This window comes from Culex pipiens, chromosome 2 (assembly GCF_016801865.2).
Source record: "Culex pipiens pallens isolate TS chromosome 2, TS_CPP_V2, whole genome shotgun sequence".
Classification (NCBI taxonomy): domain Eukaryota; kingdom Metazoa; phylum Arthropoda; class Insecta; order Diptera; family Culicidae; genus Culex; species Culex pipiens.
In genome coordinates, this window is record NC_068938.1 from 95,696,659 (window position 1) to 95,714,578 (window position 17,920).

A 17,920-nucleotide genomic window follows, 5' to 3' on the forward strand; every position below is an offset into this window, starting at 1 on the left:
GACATCACGCTGTGATACTCTCCACACTTGGAGAGGGGACCAACCCCCTTTCAATGGTCGGACCTCGGGTGATACAGTCGTAAGTAAAAAGTAAATCTTTCCCAGTTCCTGAGGGGAACACCCTTGAAGAGTATCGGGGCCGGCATTTACAAAGCGGATTCAGTGGCAGTTTCATTCTCAACTTAATGTTAACATGTTACGGTTAATGTTAACATTCCATAGGTCGCCTCCCTAAGGTGTCGTGATAAGGTCCAGTTTGTGACGATACACTACCTTCCCTTTACTAAGCAATCGATTCCAGAAGGGAAAAGTTCACCAGTTGTGTTGGTCCGAGCCGGGATTTGAACCCCGATCTACCGCTTACGAGGCGGAAGCGTTACCACTGGGCTACGTGGCTCGGTCTATACAGTCGTGGAGCGAATAAATGAGCTGTGGGGTCTGGGTTTGTGAAGGTAGGTTTTAAATGGATGTAGATTTAATAAATTAAAAAAAACACATAATTTGTAATTACTTTTTGATAATTCAATAAATGTGCTAAGTGTGGAAACAAAACTAGAAATTTTGGAATATCTTAGGTGACACCCCTGGCTTGATTCCTTAGGCAGAATTAAGCTTTTGTGCCAATTTCGAGCCAAACCGTTTTAAATTTTTCCCGGGAGGTGGTGTTAATTATGTGAAAACATTGTCAAGAGTGAGATTCCATTGAAAAGTTTACCACTTTACAATTTTGTCAAAGAGTGCAAAGCGCTCCGAGTTGATCCAGAAAAGTTATTAGCAATTTAAAATAGATGTTTTGCATGAAAAAAAAAATCTTTTTTACAAACTTTTAAGTTCCACAGCTACCTTTAAACTTGAACCTAAGGTTTTGCCTAAGGAATCGAGCCAGGAGGTGTCCCTATAATTAATTTTTAGTTGGCACCCTAGTGTGCTTCAACCAGGTAACATTTTGAGACACATCATTAAAAGTAAGCAATTATAAAATAGTAATAAATAAATACTCGTAACAAAAATATATTGAAAAGATTTTAACAAACTTTCCTTATTCTGATTCCCAACAATAGAAGCAGCAGAGGACACCTATACATACAATTTTATTTTTAGAAAGAAGATTAAGAAAATATTACAAGATGTTTACGCCTGAAATTTCATTTTGTTGAAAAGTATTTGAAATGATGTAAAAAATATATTTTTGATTGATTTGAGTAGGTTGCATATTACTACTGTTGTCACAGACATTTTTTGAAAATTGTGGAAACTTTTTAAGAATTCCATATTTATGATAAGGATTAATGAAATTCATATTCACACAACAATTTTTTAGGTGAAATTCAGTGAAGTTTCACTGAATTTTCATCAACTGAAATTTCAGTAGACGATTCAGCAATTAGGATTTTACGAATTAATTGATGTTTTTAAATTTTTCAAATGAATAACTAAAATTTCAAAAAAACGGCTGTCATAACAACTGATATTTCGGAAAAAAGAAATGTCAAAGAGCAGTTCTCTAAGATTTTGGTAATTCGATTTTTTTTGTATTTTTTAATCCGACTGAAACTTTTTTGGTGCTTTCGGTATGCCCAAAGAAGCCATTTTGCATCATTAGTTTGTCCATATATTTTTTTTATACAAATTTGGCAGCTGTCCATACAAAAATGATGTATGAAAATTCAAAAATCTGTATCTTTTGAAGGAATTTTTTGATCGATTTGGTGTCTTCGGCAAAGTTGCAGGCCAAGGGTGCATGATACTGATGATACTCGTCGGTTGACACACCTAGGCGAGGAACATCCCGGAAGGAGCCCAACTACATCCGTAGTGCTGTTTGGACAAAACAGCATGGCTCTAGTTCCTTGCAAGTGTCCTATTTTCTTACCTCCACGTTGGCTTGGTTTAGTCATCATGATGACAAGGTGTAACCTAGCTGGTGGCCTGTGGAAACGACTCGTAAACCTTTGACCAGCGAGGGTCAGAGTGGAGACGGCTAGAAGAAAGGGGCGCGTCAATGTGGGAAAGGGAAGTAATTTGTGATTGTAGACGGTATTGTTTTGATTCGCAGTATGTTGAGTCAACTGCTGTGGATGTACCTGAGCATCGCAGAACGGGGTTTCTCTTCTTTCCATTTCAGCTAACAGCTATCTTCTGTTTATTTTGTTTCACTGATTTTCTAAAACGGCTTCCGCTTACTATCCTCCATTTGATTTCGATTTTACTTATTTGATTCTCTTATTTCTCAACGCTTTTCCACTCTATTTTACCAATTGATGCTGCTGTAACAAACTGTCTGCTTTCTCTTAATTTGGCAGCGATGTCAATTTTGTTTATCATATGCCTTTTCTTTATTTATCTATTTGAATAATTTCTCATCTTCCCTGTAAATTGCCCTCAATACAATCTAAGCTTGTTTGTTACCTCTATTCAATACCTATTGTTAATTTCTTTATCTACTCCATCAATTACTATCTTTCTTTTACTATTGTTTCTTTACATAGTATATTTCCTTCACTGTCCATTGTTTTGAAACTTCACCTTTTTCTTAAGCACGTGAGATTCGAGCCCTTACTCAGTTTATGGAATAATTAAAGGATTAACACAAATATTACTATTGTACTTTTGAAAAACTTTTCTAAAATGCTTAGGACCAAAATATTGTAACAAAACACCGCGACAAAAGAAATAGCAACAGATAAACACGACTCAACACTAGGAAAGATTTCAGGAGAAAACAATACACAGTAAATAACAATTAGTTTTGAATTCAAACTAAAAACGTAACTTAATCCACCCTAGGGTAGTTGGTGCCTTCCTCACATTTAAAAGGTGCTATCCAAAATAGACACAAAAGGGCGATGTTTTTCAGTGTTTTATCAATTTGACTCATTATTCATACCACTAGATTGGATAGTCTTCGATGCCGGGCCTTCTCTGCTTATACCCTTGATAGGGTGTCAGATCTTCCATTCTTGGACGGTTGCAAAGGGCTTTTGATTCCTAACCAACGAAAGTCGCATGCGATATCGTCCACGTTTCCATCCAACACTTGAATTCGGCTCACAAGTGCTACCTGAGCCCTAAGTGCTTATCTTTTGACCGGTTTGTCAGTTCTTCAATTCTTGGACGCGAAACGACTTTTGATTTCCTATCCCCGCTATCGCAATGCGACGGCCCGTTTTTCATCCACCTATCGAGATCCCACCCAACACGTGCTAAAATGACACTTAAGTGCTTCAACTTTTGATGGGTGTCCGATTTTCTATGTCTTGGCCGGTTTGAAAGGTCTTTACTTACCTCAACGTATGCGCATGCGCGATGGACGACTTTTTATCAACATATTTAGATCCGGCTCAAAAAGTGCAAACAGCCACTTACGTGCGTATAACTTTTGACAGGGTTGTCCGATAATCTACACAGTCAGGAGGTTGGGGCCAAAGGCCAATAGATTCCTAACACCGAAAGTCGCAGCGAGATCGGCACACGTAATCCAACATATAAATCGAACCGACCCAACCGTTTCCACCGCAGCCTTACGTGCATAACCCTATATTATGGGTAGATAGATCCTTCAATGACAAGGACGCCGATTTGACCAGTTCGACCAATACACTACCACACCCTCCCATTCATCTTCATTCCCCCTAAACCACCCCACATCTCACCTACCCCCTACCATCCCCAACCTATCAACCCCAAATACTTTAATACTCAACCATAAATTCTCAATTCCCTTAAAAATCATCACACCCCTCTTAATCATCTCTCACTTCCCCCTAAAACCACCCCACAATCTCACTTCACCCCCCTATCACCACCCCACCTATAACACCCAAAATCACTTTAATACTCACAACCCATACAATTCATCCAATTTCCTTAAAAATCATCACACCCCTCACTTACTCTCTCTCACTTCCCCTAAAACCACCCCACAATCTCATTCCACCCCCCTATCCACACCCAACCTATACAACCCAAAATCACTTTAATACTCAAACCCCAAACATTCCTCCAATTCCCTTAAAAATCAACACACACCCCTCCTTAATCCATATCTCACTTCCCCCAAAACCATACCACCCAAACACTCACCACTTAACCACCCCCCTATCACCCACCCAACATAACACCAAAACACTTTAATACCCACCAACCCCAAACAATTAACTCTAAAATCCCTTACAAACCCTACAAACAACCCATACACTCCATCCTTTAAACAACCCCCCCCCCCAAAAACCCACAACCTTCCAAACTAACCCCACTAAAAAAAACTCCACCCAAAATCCTACAACCACCCCATCCACCAAAAACCACTCTCAACATTTCCCCCTCCTTCACTCCATCTCCCCCCCTTCCCCCACTTAACCTCCCATACTCTCACCACTCTATCCACAAAAAATCACCCCCACCCCCCCCCCCCCCTCCCAAATACCTCCAAATCAAATCTACTCACTTACACCATCCTTATTTACACTTCTTACACCAATCTCCTAACCAAAAACTCTATCAAAACACTCCAAACCACCTACCTTATCTTCCTCCCCCTTCACCCCCTAAAACTAATTAAACCACCTAAATAAACAACCCCATAACTCCTATTAACTTGTACCACAAACCAACCTCCCCAACCTACCATACCCCCTTCTCTAACCCCATCTACCCTTCCCCTCCTTATATCATATTCCTCCCCACCCTTATAAACTTATAATATACATCACTCTCCTTTATCTCATACTTATACCTTTCTATTATAATACTTTCCACTATCACCTCACTTACCTTTAAAACCCATCCCCAATTCACATTCTCCAATCTCACAACTCACCTCAAACCACCTCACCAACACCTAAATCACCCCACACTTCCAAACAAAAACCCTACCAAACACCAACCACAAACTAACCCATAAATTCCATACTCACCACAATTCACTTCACCATCCCCCCCATCACCTTACCCCCCAAATTATCAAAAAACAAACCAAAAATACCACCCCAATCAAATCCCCCCCCACAAACAAAAAAACAAAAATCACATAAAACTTTCCACCATCCAAACCTCCAAACTCATTCCCCCAAATCTCTAACATCAAAAATCCACCACATCAAAAAACCCCCATCCCACAATTATCCCCCAAAAACCAACAAAAACTCATACCCACCAAATCCACCCCTACAAACTATCCAAAATCACCTATCTAAAACCTAACACCCAAAACTTACCAAAAAATCCCACTATCTAAAACAAAAAACCAACTATCATAAATCCAAATCCCCCACAAAAATCCCCTATCTCCCAAAACACAAAATAAAATCCAATAATCACTCACTAATATCTCACAATCATCCCTTAAACCCCCTTCCCAATCATAAAACCTAACCCCCCCCCAAAACACCTCACAACTCCCACATATCAAACCCATAACCCACATCCCCAATATCAAATCACAAAACCCCCCCCAAAATCCCCACTCACCAAATCCCCACCCAAAACCCATAAAAACCCACAAATCCACCAAACCCACTTCACCCCACAATACACCCTAACCCCCCAACTCTCCAAAAATAAAACCCCACAAAAAAACCCTATTTCCCCATTCACAAACCCCCATCCCCCATTCAAAAACCCCCTAACACCCCATTAACCCAATCCCCTTATCAAACACCCCAACCACCTAACAAAAATCATCCCCAATATAACACACCCTCCCCCATCCTAATCCCCAAAAATCTCCCCACAAACTCAAAAAATCCCCCACCCTACAATCAACCCCCCAACACCCACTTACCCCTCAAAAAATCCCATTCCCAAAAATCCCCTAATTCAAAACATAAACACCCCCACACCCCCCCACCCCCCCAACCCCCTATAAAAAAATCCCCACCTAAAACTATCCCCCCTAACCAACCCCCCCCCCAAAAAAAAAACCCATCAAAAAAAAAATATACTACAACCCAACACCCCAAATCCTCCCCCCATCACCCCCAAAACCCCTCACCAATAAATCCAAACACCACAAAAATATACATTCCTACCCAATTACATTCCCAAAAACTTCCCCACATCATCCCCCCATTCAACAAATTTCAACTCCTTCCCCCCCTAAACACCTTCACCCCACCACCCCCCCACCCCAACCCTCCCCCTCTCAAATACTCTCAAATCAATAATAAAATCATCCCCAACCCTCTCATTTATATACGTAAAGACTCTCAAATCATCTAAACAACTAATAACCCAAACCACAACCCCCACTTTAAACATTTACCTCTTCACTCATCTCCCCCCCCCCGGACCTCCACCTGACTCGAAGATTAATCGAGTGCAATTATAATTCAAATTAGGTTCAGGGCCCTACCAATAGATCCGTCTAAGCTAATGCGTCACACTTAGAAGGACCCAACCTGCTGAACCTAAAATCTATTTAAAAAATAAACAACGTTTCTTCTACCCCCCACATGTATAGCCACGCGGCCCAAATATAAACAAGGATAAAATACCAGGGATATCAAATTACTCCCCGGCAACCAAAAATCCCAGTCCCAGATGGCCCCCCACATACATATAGCCACCCTACGCGTAGCAATACCACGCACCAACCACAACAGAAACTGAAATAAAATCACGCCATCCAGCTAGGGTCAATACACCAGGAGACACCTACCCCCACAAAAAACGTTTGTCCCTTAAGTGCACTCCATCATGAAAAAAAAAATAAAAAACATAAATCATAGTTCATCGTTATTTGACACCACCGACCCAAGATTTCATATTGAATCTCCAAGACCCAACTTAGATTAGGAAAAGCTAGCACCACTACAACAGAAATTATGTAACAGCATCGCTATCACAAGCCTGCAGATAATAGATTGTCCCGAAAGCTCATCAGGCAACCCCCCTACCAGTTCATGCCCCACGCCGCCACCCCCACATAGCTCCGTATCTTCTTCACCGTACCCCCCCTACCCCACAAACTCACCGGCACCCCAAGCCAAACCACACATTTACCCGCAAAAACTGATACACCCCCGCGCAACCATAACACCCCAACAATGTTATACAAACAGCCCAATTACGTAAAGCACACCGATCTAGCTGTGTCGATCCGCGTCCTAAATTTGTCGCTGTCAAACCAAAAGTCGGATCCTTCAAACCATCCGTTAGCCATAACAATAACTCCACCATTAAAAAACCATAATTTGTACCATCAAAAAAATACACAAACCAAAACTGTTACAATCCGCAGATTATCCCTGGCGCCCAACCGACGATTCAGACGTGGCATATTTCCGATTGATGGCTAGATGCATTCCCACTATCGAAGACATACCAACTAGCCCTTATTTTAGCATAGCCATGGAGACAACGTAAGTGCAGAAACCGAACATGAAGGCCCCCAACATTGCACCGATGAACGCTGCCCAGACGGCACTAATACTTTCGTGACTCCATACCGACCGCCCGGACGACGAGGTAAGCCCGGGGAAGTGGATGGCCAGTTAGGATACTAGCGTGCTGGGACGACCATCGGCATGACTGCCACAGACTCTAATGGTGTTTAGGGGTTAGTACCGCCTCATAGCAAGGCGGAGCGGAAAGATGAATTTGGGCTTAGAAATAGTATTAGATTCGCCCACGATACCGCACATTCGTACCGGCGATCAAGCACAACGGTGATGTAGGAAGGGCCTTTCATATATTAAACTGAATTAAATAACATCAGATTCACATTATTCGACGGTGCCATCAATCATCGCTGAAATAGACCGCCCTTAATCGCAAACGCAATTAGAACCCCAATCGGAACGTTAACTCGTCACCTCACCCACCGCGCCCCCACCTAAACAAACTCATCGGCAACGACCGCGAGTGACAAACAACACAATCCCAAGGCGATGGTAACAAAAGAGAAGTAATAAACAGTAACTGCTCGACGAATAAGCCCAACTAATTATGCTAAATATTCATAATCCAGACCCCCACTACACCCATGCACACACGCAAGGCCCCACGGAGGACGGAAAATCAACCCGCAACAACGGAAGCCGTGTCACCCTGGTCCGGCCACTCATCCCTATACACAAATGCAAAATTGTGGTATTCGGAGAACCAGTCATCTCACATCATCGTTGACAATTGTTGTGGCCATTACCCACTCACCAATGAACCCTTTTCGGTACGTCTCAAAGTTGGCAAATCGAATTCGTAGACACTCCCGATCGACAGGTTTGCCTGACAATTATTAAAATTATATATATATAAACCCAAACCAAAAGTACACTATGAATCCTTGGAGATGCCAGGTCACATAAGCCGTGGTGTAATACAAACACACACACACCACTATCTACACCACTGCTCAAACAGTACCCAAAACCGTTCCAAACCCTCTATAGCCGCAACAACACACCACAAGTAACAACTAGCCGCCCTCCGATCTGCGTGCCACCTTGAATAATACCAATTCCCGGGTGACCAACCGAACGCGAGACTTGTACGATCGACCTTGGCGTATTTTCAAGGGTGGTTTTGTTTACATAAATAACCCTACATACCCTACTTGTATAAAAAGTGTATGCAACTCAACGTGGCCTAAGTGTGTCAATTTTTGCCGTACCCCAGAACCGTGACTTATACTAAATTTTGATAGTTACAACCCCCGTGCACGCATAGATACTTACAATTTACTCCCTACGGGTGGTGGTCCGCTATCGTTGCTACAACGATCCCGTGCAACACATAGTACTGATGTAAATTCTCAGATATTCCCATTGAATCAGTTAATCAGCACCAGGAGAGTGCTTACATATATGAACTAGACATACCCGTATGTTTTCTACACCGTGCAAGCTTATAACATTAAAGTTTCCCTACTTTAGTATCTATACACAGCCCCAGTACAACCTTTCAAATGCCTAATATCAGACAAACAGTATGAAACTAAATTTTTCGCCATAACATAGCAATTACATCTTCAATATCACAGTCCATAACGTAGGCAGACGTGGCCAACTTTCCGCGTCAAATTCCGAGATATATCTCCCACCTCACTAGGGGTGTACTGAGTTCAATGACGGAATGCTAACCTACAACGAATCTCACCCCAACCAACGCGATTAAAGGGTAGCCCAACGCGGCCGTCTGCCCTACCGTGCTCCGATGAATCTAAATTGGAGCATATCACGCGTGCCTGACGACCGTGATTAAATTGTGTGTGTGGTGTGTCGTGTGCGGATGGTGAGCTTCTGAGCACATATCGAACGCGAAACTCACCATCGTGAATTCATGATCTGTAGTGATGGACGAAGTTGCCGTGCAAGCCCAGGAGGGTACGTGAGTGACATATTGAATATGGTTACCCAAGTTATGTCATCCGGAAAATGTTGCTCCTTAACTACTACAAAATCAACAACCTACCACTCAAAATTTACATCCAACATATAGGGTCAGCCACCTTAATCAACAACATAGTAGCACTATCTAATAATGATATCATATAACGCTTCAATATTAAATTCCATCCACAAACAATCAATAAAATAAATGATTCGCCATACACTCAATGTATTATTCGTTGTTAAGTACAGCTCCCGCATAACACCGCCTTTTCACACCATAAACACCGGCAACCATACAGGGTGAGATATCCCCCATGCTTGCAACACAAGTATTATTCGCATATTCAACAACTGCACGGACGCCGATTACAGTTGCCGAGAAACGGAGCAATTCTCTTTGATGACACTCTAACAATAACCCACGACCAGAACACTAATCACGGTTGGACCGTCGGGTTGATTACCCGTACACACGCAGGAATGGGGGTATCGATGATCACGTTCACCGGATCGCAAAAGACGCGCCGATTGGAGGATGTTCGTAGGGGCCGGAATAGTGTCAAATTGTGTGTGTGTGATGCGCCCTGGGTAGTTTGTTGGATACCGCCGGCCGGAAATGTACAAGAGGCACCCCGGCAACGCAACGGTAGGCAGTGCCTGCCCGGGCTCGTCCCAGCCCACAAACCCCCAAACCTCCCTTTCACCCACTCCCCCACACCACCCCCCCCCCCACCACCCCACCCATTACTTAAGATATGCTCCCCGTCCAACCGCAAGCAATGGCACATATAGCTGGACCCCAAGGGGGTGCTTGGGGCAGAATGGAATGATGGGGCAGATATGCGCCGATCACCAGATGGTATGCTATACCACAAACCCAGAATCGTGCATTCGAGAAGGATTAAGTGATACAGAATTAAATTGAAATTAATGAAATGTACGGGTTATAGATTCGTTTACGTCAATTTCAAATTCAGCGTCCCCCGTTATACAAAGTTAGCCCACCTACCTACGGTCTGCCGAAACCCCAACGGCTAATTTGATAATTAAACTAAACCCGATGAAGCCATATCCTTGACCCTGGACAATACGATCACAGCTTCCATTATAGCGCCGCAATACTCTAATGACAAACTTACTTTACCCCGTTGAAACGATAAGAGCTACCCTGCTGCATCTTTAAGAAGATTCTCATATTTGCCCAGATTGGACAAGACAAATCACAATGATATGCAAACTAGGCCCTAATGATGTGCACCCCCCCATTATAAAAATATTGAAGGCTTTGAATCCGCTCACAAAACTTTCGGTTTGCACCGCATGGACCCACTGTCATGGCAGCATCCTATAGGTAGCAGAACTACCGTTACATTGACAATACTACCAAGTATAACGAGTGCTGCTACCCCCCTATATAACCCTGAAAGAACCACGGTTCCCTATAAAGCCCCCCATATTTGCACAAAGTCCACTATAAACTGCTATGACTCGTCACCTTATTCGAATGCTATAAGCGTCAATAGCAACGCCAATCAAATCACCCCTATACAACACACCGCACTACGCGCCCCCCACTACATGTCTGCACGTCATCTCATAAACATTACGGAACTAATTCTACGTATGACTTTGATTTTGGCCGAACACAATGAGAAAAATTTCAACACGTCTTTATCAGACATTACTGCAATATACACCCTTCCATCTGACCATACACATGCACAAAAGACACATCTAAACGCAAGCCCAAAATGGAAATATTCCTTCCCAAAAATATAATTGCACTAAGAAATCCTTTTCCCACACACCAGTGATCCCCACCAGCCCTGCTCAAAAATGCACACTCTAAGCAAAGGTAACCGAACTAAACCAAACCCCCCAACAAACGAAAAATACCCACCCACCCATTCAACCACTTTTAAATGCCAACAAATATCCCTATCACCCAAAGCCCTAAATGTTAGTCATACCTATTAATACATATCTACATCACCAATGACGACAGCCCTCGCGCTCGCAAACTACCATAAGAGCCGCCCATATGCACGAAAGCACCATGTCAGGGGATAAGAAGGTCCCCCCATCGTGGCCGAGCCAAAAGCCCGAACATGAAAATCCCGGAATTAAATCCAACGACCCACCCGCAATAATCACACTTTGTCGCCCAGATCACATACGGACCTTCTCTCATCCCATATGAGCCTAAGGATCCGATGCCCAGCTGTCCAGCACAAAGAGCGGGCGTAAGTTATTTACCATATTATTGTATTTCGTAATTTCATATTGCTCTACCTTCAAGTTCATTGCATCGAATCAAAAAGTGGTCAAGACAAACTTGTAGAAATTGGACGGGTTTCTGTATGAAATACATTGACGAAACAATACGCCATTCTGTGATTTTATGATGTTATGTTTAAAAGCCAAAATGGAAGGTGATGTTAACATTTCTTACGATCTTTTTTTTGTAAAAAGGCCTAGGATGTTGAAAAAGCCTCAAGAAAACTTACAGGTGGCAATGTCTCTCTTATCAAACATTAATATCCATTATTGAAACCTATTTTTTTGAAAAATGGTCATCAAAATTTTCAAAAACCAGTACACAACAAAAAAAGTTGAATTTTAGAAGTTTAAAAATTTGGTATGTTGAATATTACCTCTTTTTTTCTACCAACATACACAAAATCGGGAAAAGTTGGCCCGACCCCTCTTCGATTTGTGTGAAACTTTGTCCTAAGAAGTTACTTTTGTCTCTGATCACGAACCCAAGGTCCGTTTTTGAATATCTCGTGACAGAGGGGTGGTACGACCCCTTCCATTTTTGAACATGCAAAAAAATGTGTTTTTTTAAATATTGTGCAGCCTGAATCGGTGATGAGATAGAAATCTGGTGTCAAAGGGACTTTTATGTCAAATTAGACGCCCGATTTGATGGCGTACTCAGCATCATGAAAAAAACGTATTTTTTCATCGAAAAAAACACTAAAAAAGTTTTAAAAATTCTCTTTATTCCGTTATCGCAGTAAAACAAATTGGACAATGTCATTTATGGGGAAATAAAAACTTTTCGCATCTTAATGACCCAAGTGAGTCATTTTTTATTTAGAACAATTTTTTTCATTTAAAAATGTGTTTTTTCTAACTTTGCAGGGTTATTTTTTAGAGTGTAACAATGTTCTACAAGTTGTAGAGCAGACAATAACAAAAATTTTGATATAAAGACATAAGGGTTATTGCGATTTTACGAAAAAAGTTTGAAAAAAGTTGGTCGTTGTTGATATGGCCGTTCCGGACGACGAACAAAAGAAACGCAAACAGTAACTTTTTCAACTTTTTTTCGTAAAATCGCGATAATCGTGATGTTTATAAGCAACCCTTATGTATACATCCAAAATTTTTGTAATTGTGTGCTCTACAACTTTGTAGAACATTGTTTCACTCTAAAAAATAACCCTGCAAAGTACGCAAAACCACGAAATTTATAAATGATAAATTTGTTCTAAATGCAAAAATTACCCTTCTGGGACAATGTAGCATTCGAAAAGTACACTTAAATTTCTCTAAAAATGACCTGTTTCAAAACTTTTTACGTCGAGTAACGGAAAATGGCCGAGTTTTAAACACTTTTTTCGTGTTATTTTCAAAGGAAAATTCGTTTGTTTCGGAAATTGAGAACGCCATCAAATCAGGGTACAATTTTAATAAAAGTCCCTTTGACACCAATAATCTTCTATCACCGTTTAGGCTGCAAAGATTTGAAAACCACCTCTTTTTCTCTGTCAAAAAATGGAAGAGGTCGTGCGCCACTCCGTCAGGAGATCTAAAAACGGACTCGGATAACGTGATCAGGGAAAAAGTTCCCTCTTAGGACAAGTTTTCGCAAATCGAAGAGGGGTCGGGCAAACTGCTGTGTACGTTGGCGGAGAATTACCCAGTAATATTACATCAAAAATGTGTCAAATGTGACTGCATGAATATTCATCAAAGTGTACAATATTCATGAATTCCTGATGTAATATTCAATTTTTTCGACACAAACTTGTCACCATATCCCGATGAATATTACCATTTTTTTTCTAGAGCGGAATCAATTTTCCAAATAATTTTACATAACAGTTCGATATTGCTTGTTCTAGGTCAATCTAGTGAAGATACAGCGATTGAAATTGAAAATGTTGAAAAAAGGGGTTGTCAATTATTGGTCATTTTTGGCCATGGTTTTGAGTCTGCAAGTATTTTACCGAAAGATCGTCCAATTTCGATAAGATTGTTTTTGATACCATTAAGCTAACTTACAAGTTACAAGCTTATTGCAATCGGAGCGGGTCGGGTACAAACCGATTTCCTATATGAGCAGTTCTCTCAGAATTCGGTCATTCGATTTTTTTGTATTTTTTAATCCGACTGAAACTTTTTTGGTGCCTTCGGTATGCCCAAAGAAGCCATTTTGCATCATTAGTTTGTCCATATAATTTTCCATACAAATTCGGCAGCTGTCCATACAAAAATGATGTATGAAAATTCAAAAATCTGTATCTTTTGAAGGAATTTTTTGATCGATTTGGTGTCTTCGGCAAAGTTGTAGGTATGGATACGGACTACACTGGAAAAAAATAATACACGGTAAAAAAAATTTGGTGATTTTTTTATTTAACTTTTTATCACTAAAACTTGATTTACAAAAAAACACTATTTTTAATTTTTTTTATTTTTTGATATGTTTTAGAAGGCATAAAATGCCAACTTTTCAGAAATTTCCAGGTTGTGCAAAAAATCACTGACCGAGTTATGAATTTTTTAATCAATACTGATTTTTTCAAAAAATCGAAATTTTGGTCGTAAAAATTTTTCAACTTCATTTTTCGATGTAAAATCAAATTTGCAATCAAAAGTACTTTACTGAAATTTTGATAAAGTGCACCGTTTTCAAGTTATAGCCATATTTAAGTGACTTTTTTGAAAATAGTCGCAGTTTTTCATTTTTTTAAATTAGTGCACATGTTTGCCAGTTTTGAAAAAATATTTTTGAAAAGCTGAGAAATCAATATTTTGCTTTTTTGAATTTGGTTGATACGACCTTTAGTTGCTGAAATATTGCAATGCAAAGTTTTAAAAACAGGAAAATTGATGTTTTCTAACGTTTCACCCAAACAACCACAATTTCTCTTACAATATCTCAGCAACTAATGGTCGATTTTCAATGTTAAATATATGAAACATTGTGAACTTTCCGATCTCTTCGAAAACAAATATTTTGGATTTTCACTCATAGACAACAATCACAAGGCCCAAACAATCTATTACTTTGCGAAGCCACAAATCGATCAAAAATCCTTTCAAAAGTAAGATTTTTGACTTTTAATACATAATTTTTGTTATGGACAGCTGCCGAATTTGTATGGAAATTATATGGACAAACTAATGATGCAACAAGGCTCTTTGGGCATACGACGGCACAAAAAGTTTCAGCGGATTAAAAATACAACAATTAACATAGACGAAAACAAGACGATTTCGTCGAGCATTGCTCCTATGGCATTGAATTGCTCATAAGAAAATGGCTATTTTGCCATGGACAACGATATCCATACCCAAAAAACACAAAAGACAATTAAATCTCGAAACCCATTTGCAAACATTTAGCGCTTTCTCCTTTATCCATATTCCAGTAACCATTGGACCGGTTTTCATTTACTTTTGATCTTTTAAGTAACAATAGTTTTAACGAATGACAATCAACCTAACCATTTGAAATGTCCTTCATGAATGTCATGGAATATATACTAAAATCTAAACATTTTTACTAAAAGAGTAATTTAAAATCGGACCACAAGTCATGATTCAAGGAGTCCACGAGCAGAGTAACTTTTCCCTTTCGACTTCCATCTTTAGGGGTGTTAGGACATATAATACTAGCATTTGTGTCAATATTGAGCACTCTAGGTCACGGACAGTGGGGTACATCGGCAATACAATTTATACACCGTAACAGCTAACCGACTGCACTGGCCCGCACACGAACCACATCATTAACACTGGGCGTATTTATGACCTGTATTGACCAAATTTGCCATCGGTCGACCAAGCGCCGGGACACGATCTCTCGTTATCGCTTCCGGGGAGCACCTCGCAGTATGGACCATATTCCACCGGAGATATACCGGAACGTCGTGAGGGTCCCTTTTTGACGGCCGGCCGGCCGATCCATACAGACACTATAATTACAATTGACCACACATACTGTAACTAAACAGCACATGCCCCACACACCTCTTTGGATCAATGATTGGACCATCCTCGCAAGTGTGGCACCCACCGGTTCCGGTTCGGCCACTCCCCCCCCCGGCCCCGGTTCCACGAGAGTGACCGACCTATCACACCTTACACGCTCACATTTTGCCTTCGTTGTGTATCGTCTAAACTATACCAAAAAAATAACTAACTATATCCAGCGACAGAACCCACACACATAAACACGGCCAAGTCTGGCCCACTAAGGCATGACCCGGCACATCCGGAACACGGATCCAGAGGGCCCCTTTATCATTATACGAAACTTGCACATATCGCTTGCGCCATGTCAACGACTCATGGTTTAGTATCAGCACGAGTCAACCAACCACTGAAAATAAAAGTTTGGACACACTGTGGGCCCACTGGCTGGCCCCCCGGCCACATCCGGAAACCACGGTTCCAGTGGCCCATTAATTGTACACAGGCCAAATAACTTGGACATGGTCAAAACATCAGGATATAGCCTCCGCCCAATACCAATCAACACCCTCCAAACAAGTTAGGCCAATAAGTGGCCCTCTGGCATGACTCCGGCACATCGGCAACCGGTACCAGTGGACAATTATTGACCACTGGCCCATCTAACCTTGCGACCATGACACCACACCTCCTGGGTTGTCGCCTCGCCAAATTCACCCAACCCACTGCCACAACGTTGCAACACCATGGTGGGCACTATGGCAAGCCCCGGCAACATTCGGGCCCACGGATCCCGAGGGACCAAAAATAGTACCTTGGCCAAATAACATGCGCCAGTCCACAAACTATCGGTTTTGCCTCGCCAAAATCCCACCCACCACTGAAATAAAAGTTTGGCACACAATGTGGCCACTATGGTTGAGCCCCGGCACATCGGCACACCGGATCCAGTGGAACCCAATATATGTACATGGCCACAAATACACTTGCGACAAGGACAACAAACTAGGTTATGCCATCGCCCAAATACAACCACTCACTGACAATTACAGAATGGGACACAATTGTGGGCCACTAAGGCTAGACCCCGGCACCTCACGGCACCTGGTCCCTAGAGGCCCATTATTTGTACCAGGCACATCTAACTTGCGCCATGTCACAAACTCAAGGTTAAGTCATCGACCAAGTCACCACCACACTTGCAAACCAGTTTTGGGCCACAATGTGGCCACTTAATGGCTTGACCCCGGAACCTCCGGAACCGGTTCCCGTGGGACCAATATATTGTAACCAGGCACATAACCTTGAGGACAAGTCACACACTCAAGGTATATGGCCCATCGCCACATACACTCAACACACTCAACATCCAGTTTGGCCAATAGTTGTGGGGCCCCACTGGCATGACTCCGGCACATCCGGCACCCCGGTACCCGTGGACCATTATTAGTGAAAATGGCACCTATCACTTGCGACCTGATCAACCCATCCTGGTATTAGCCTCGCCCCAATACCACCCACCCACTGAAAATAAGTTTGTGCAACCCACTGTGGCCACCTATGGGCTTGACCCCGGCCCGAACATCGGCACCCGGATACCATAGTGGACCAAATAATGACAACAGGACATCACCACTAGCGACATGAAACAACACCTATGGTTATGCATCGCCCAAATTCAACTCACAACCCATCCAATCCAGTATTGGACAATAATGTGGCCACAATGGCTAGGACCCCGGACCCTCCGGCCACCGGTTCCGTGGGACCATTATTTAGTACACCTGGCAACCTCTATACTTAGCGGACATAGTCCCAAACATCCTGGTGCATGACCCCGCACATCCCGACCCACCGGTTCCCGTGGACCAAAAATAACAACATAAGAACTCATCGCTTGTGAGCCTAGTACAACAAAAAATGGTATTGCCATCGCCACCTACAAACCAAACCCACTCAACTGCCGTTTGGACACACTGTGGCCACTATGGCTTGACCTCGGACACATCCGGGCAACCCCGGTTCCAGGGGACCCATTTATCCGGACAACTAGTCACATCTAACGACACCATCTACAATCCTGGCCATGACCCTCATGAATCCCGGACCAGCCCCCGGATTCCGAGGACCATATCATACAAAATGTAGATACTCTAGTAGTGACCTGGATCAAAACTCATGGTTTAGCATCGCCCGCAAATTCACCCCCCACTCCAATGACGTTTGGCCACACATTGGCCACTATGGCATGGACCCGGAACCTCTGGAACACGGTTCACGAGAAATATGTATTACCACTAAATATAGCCCCAGCTTGAGCCATTGGATTTAGCTGCATTTTTCAACCATTTCTTTCATACAACATTCTTTCCAAACAT

At 42.0% G+C, this 17,920-nt stretch overlaps 1 protein-coding gene across 1 annotated transcript in view; it reads right to left on the bottom strand.

The window, feature by feature from the left end:
• The window catches only part of LOC120428086 (solute carrier organic anion transporter family member 74D), a 58,747-nt gene extending 42,457 nt beyond the window's left edge, over positions 1-16,290 (bottom strand). Inside the window, exon 1 of the mRNA XM_052706943.1 lies at positions 16,210-16,290. Within this exon, the coding sequence (XP_052562903.1) occupies positions 16,210-16,290 (81 nt within the window). The remainder of the gene's footprint in view (positions 1-16,209) is intronic.
• Positions 16,291-17,920: the final 1,630 nt, after the last annotated feature.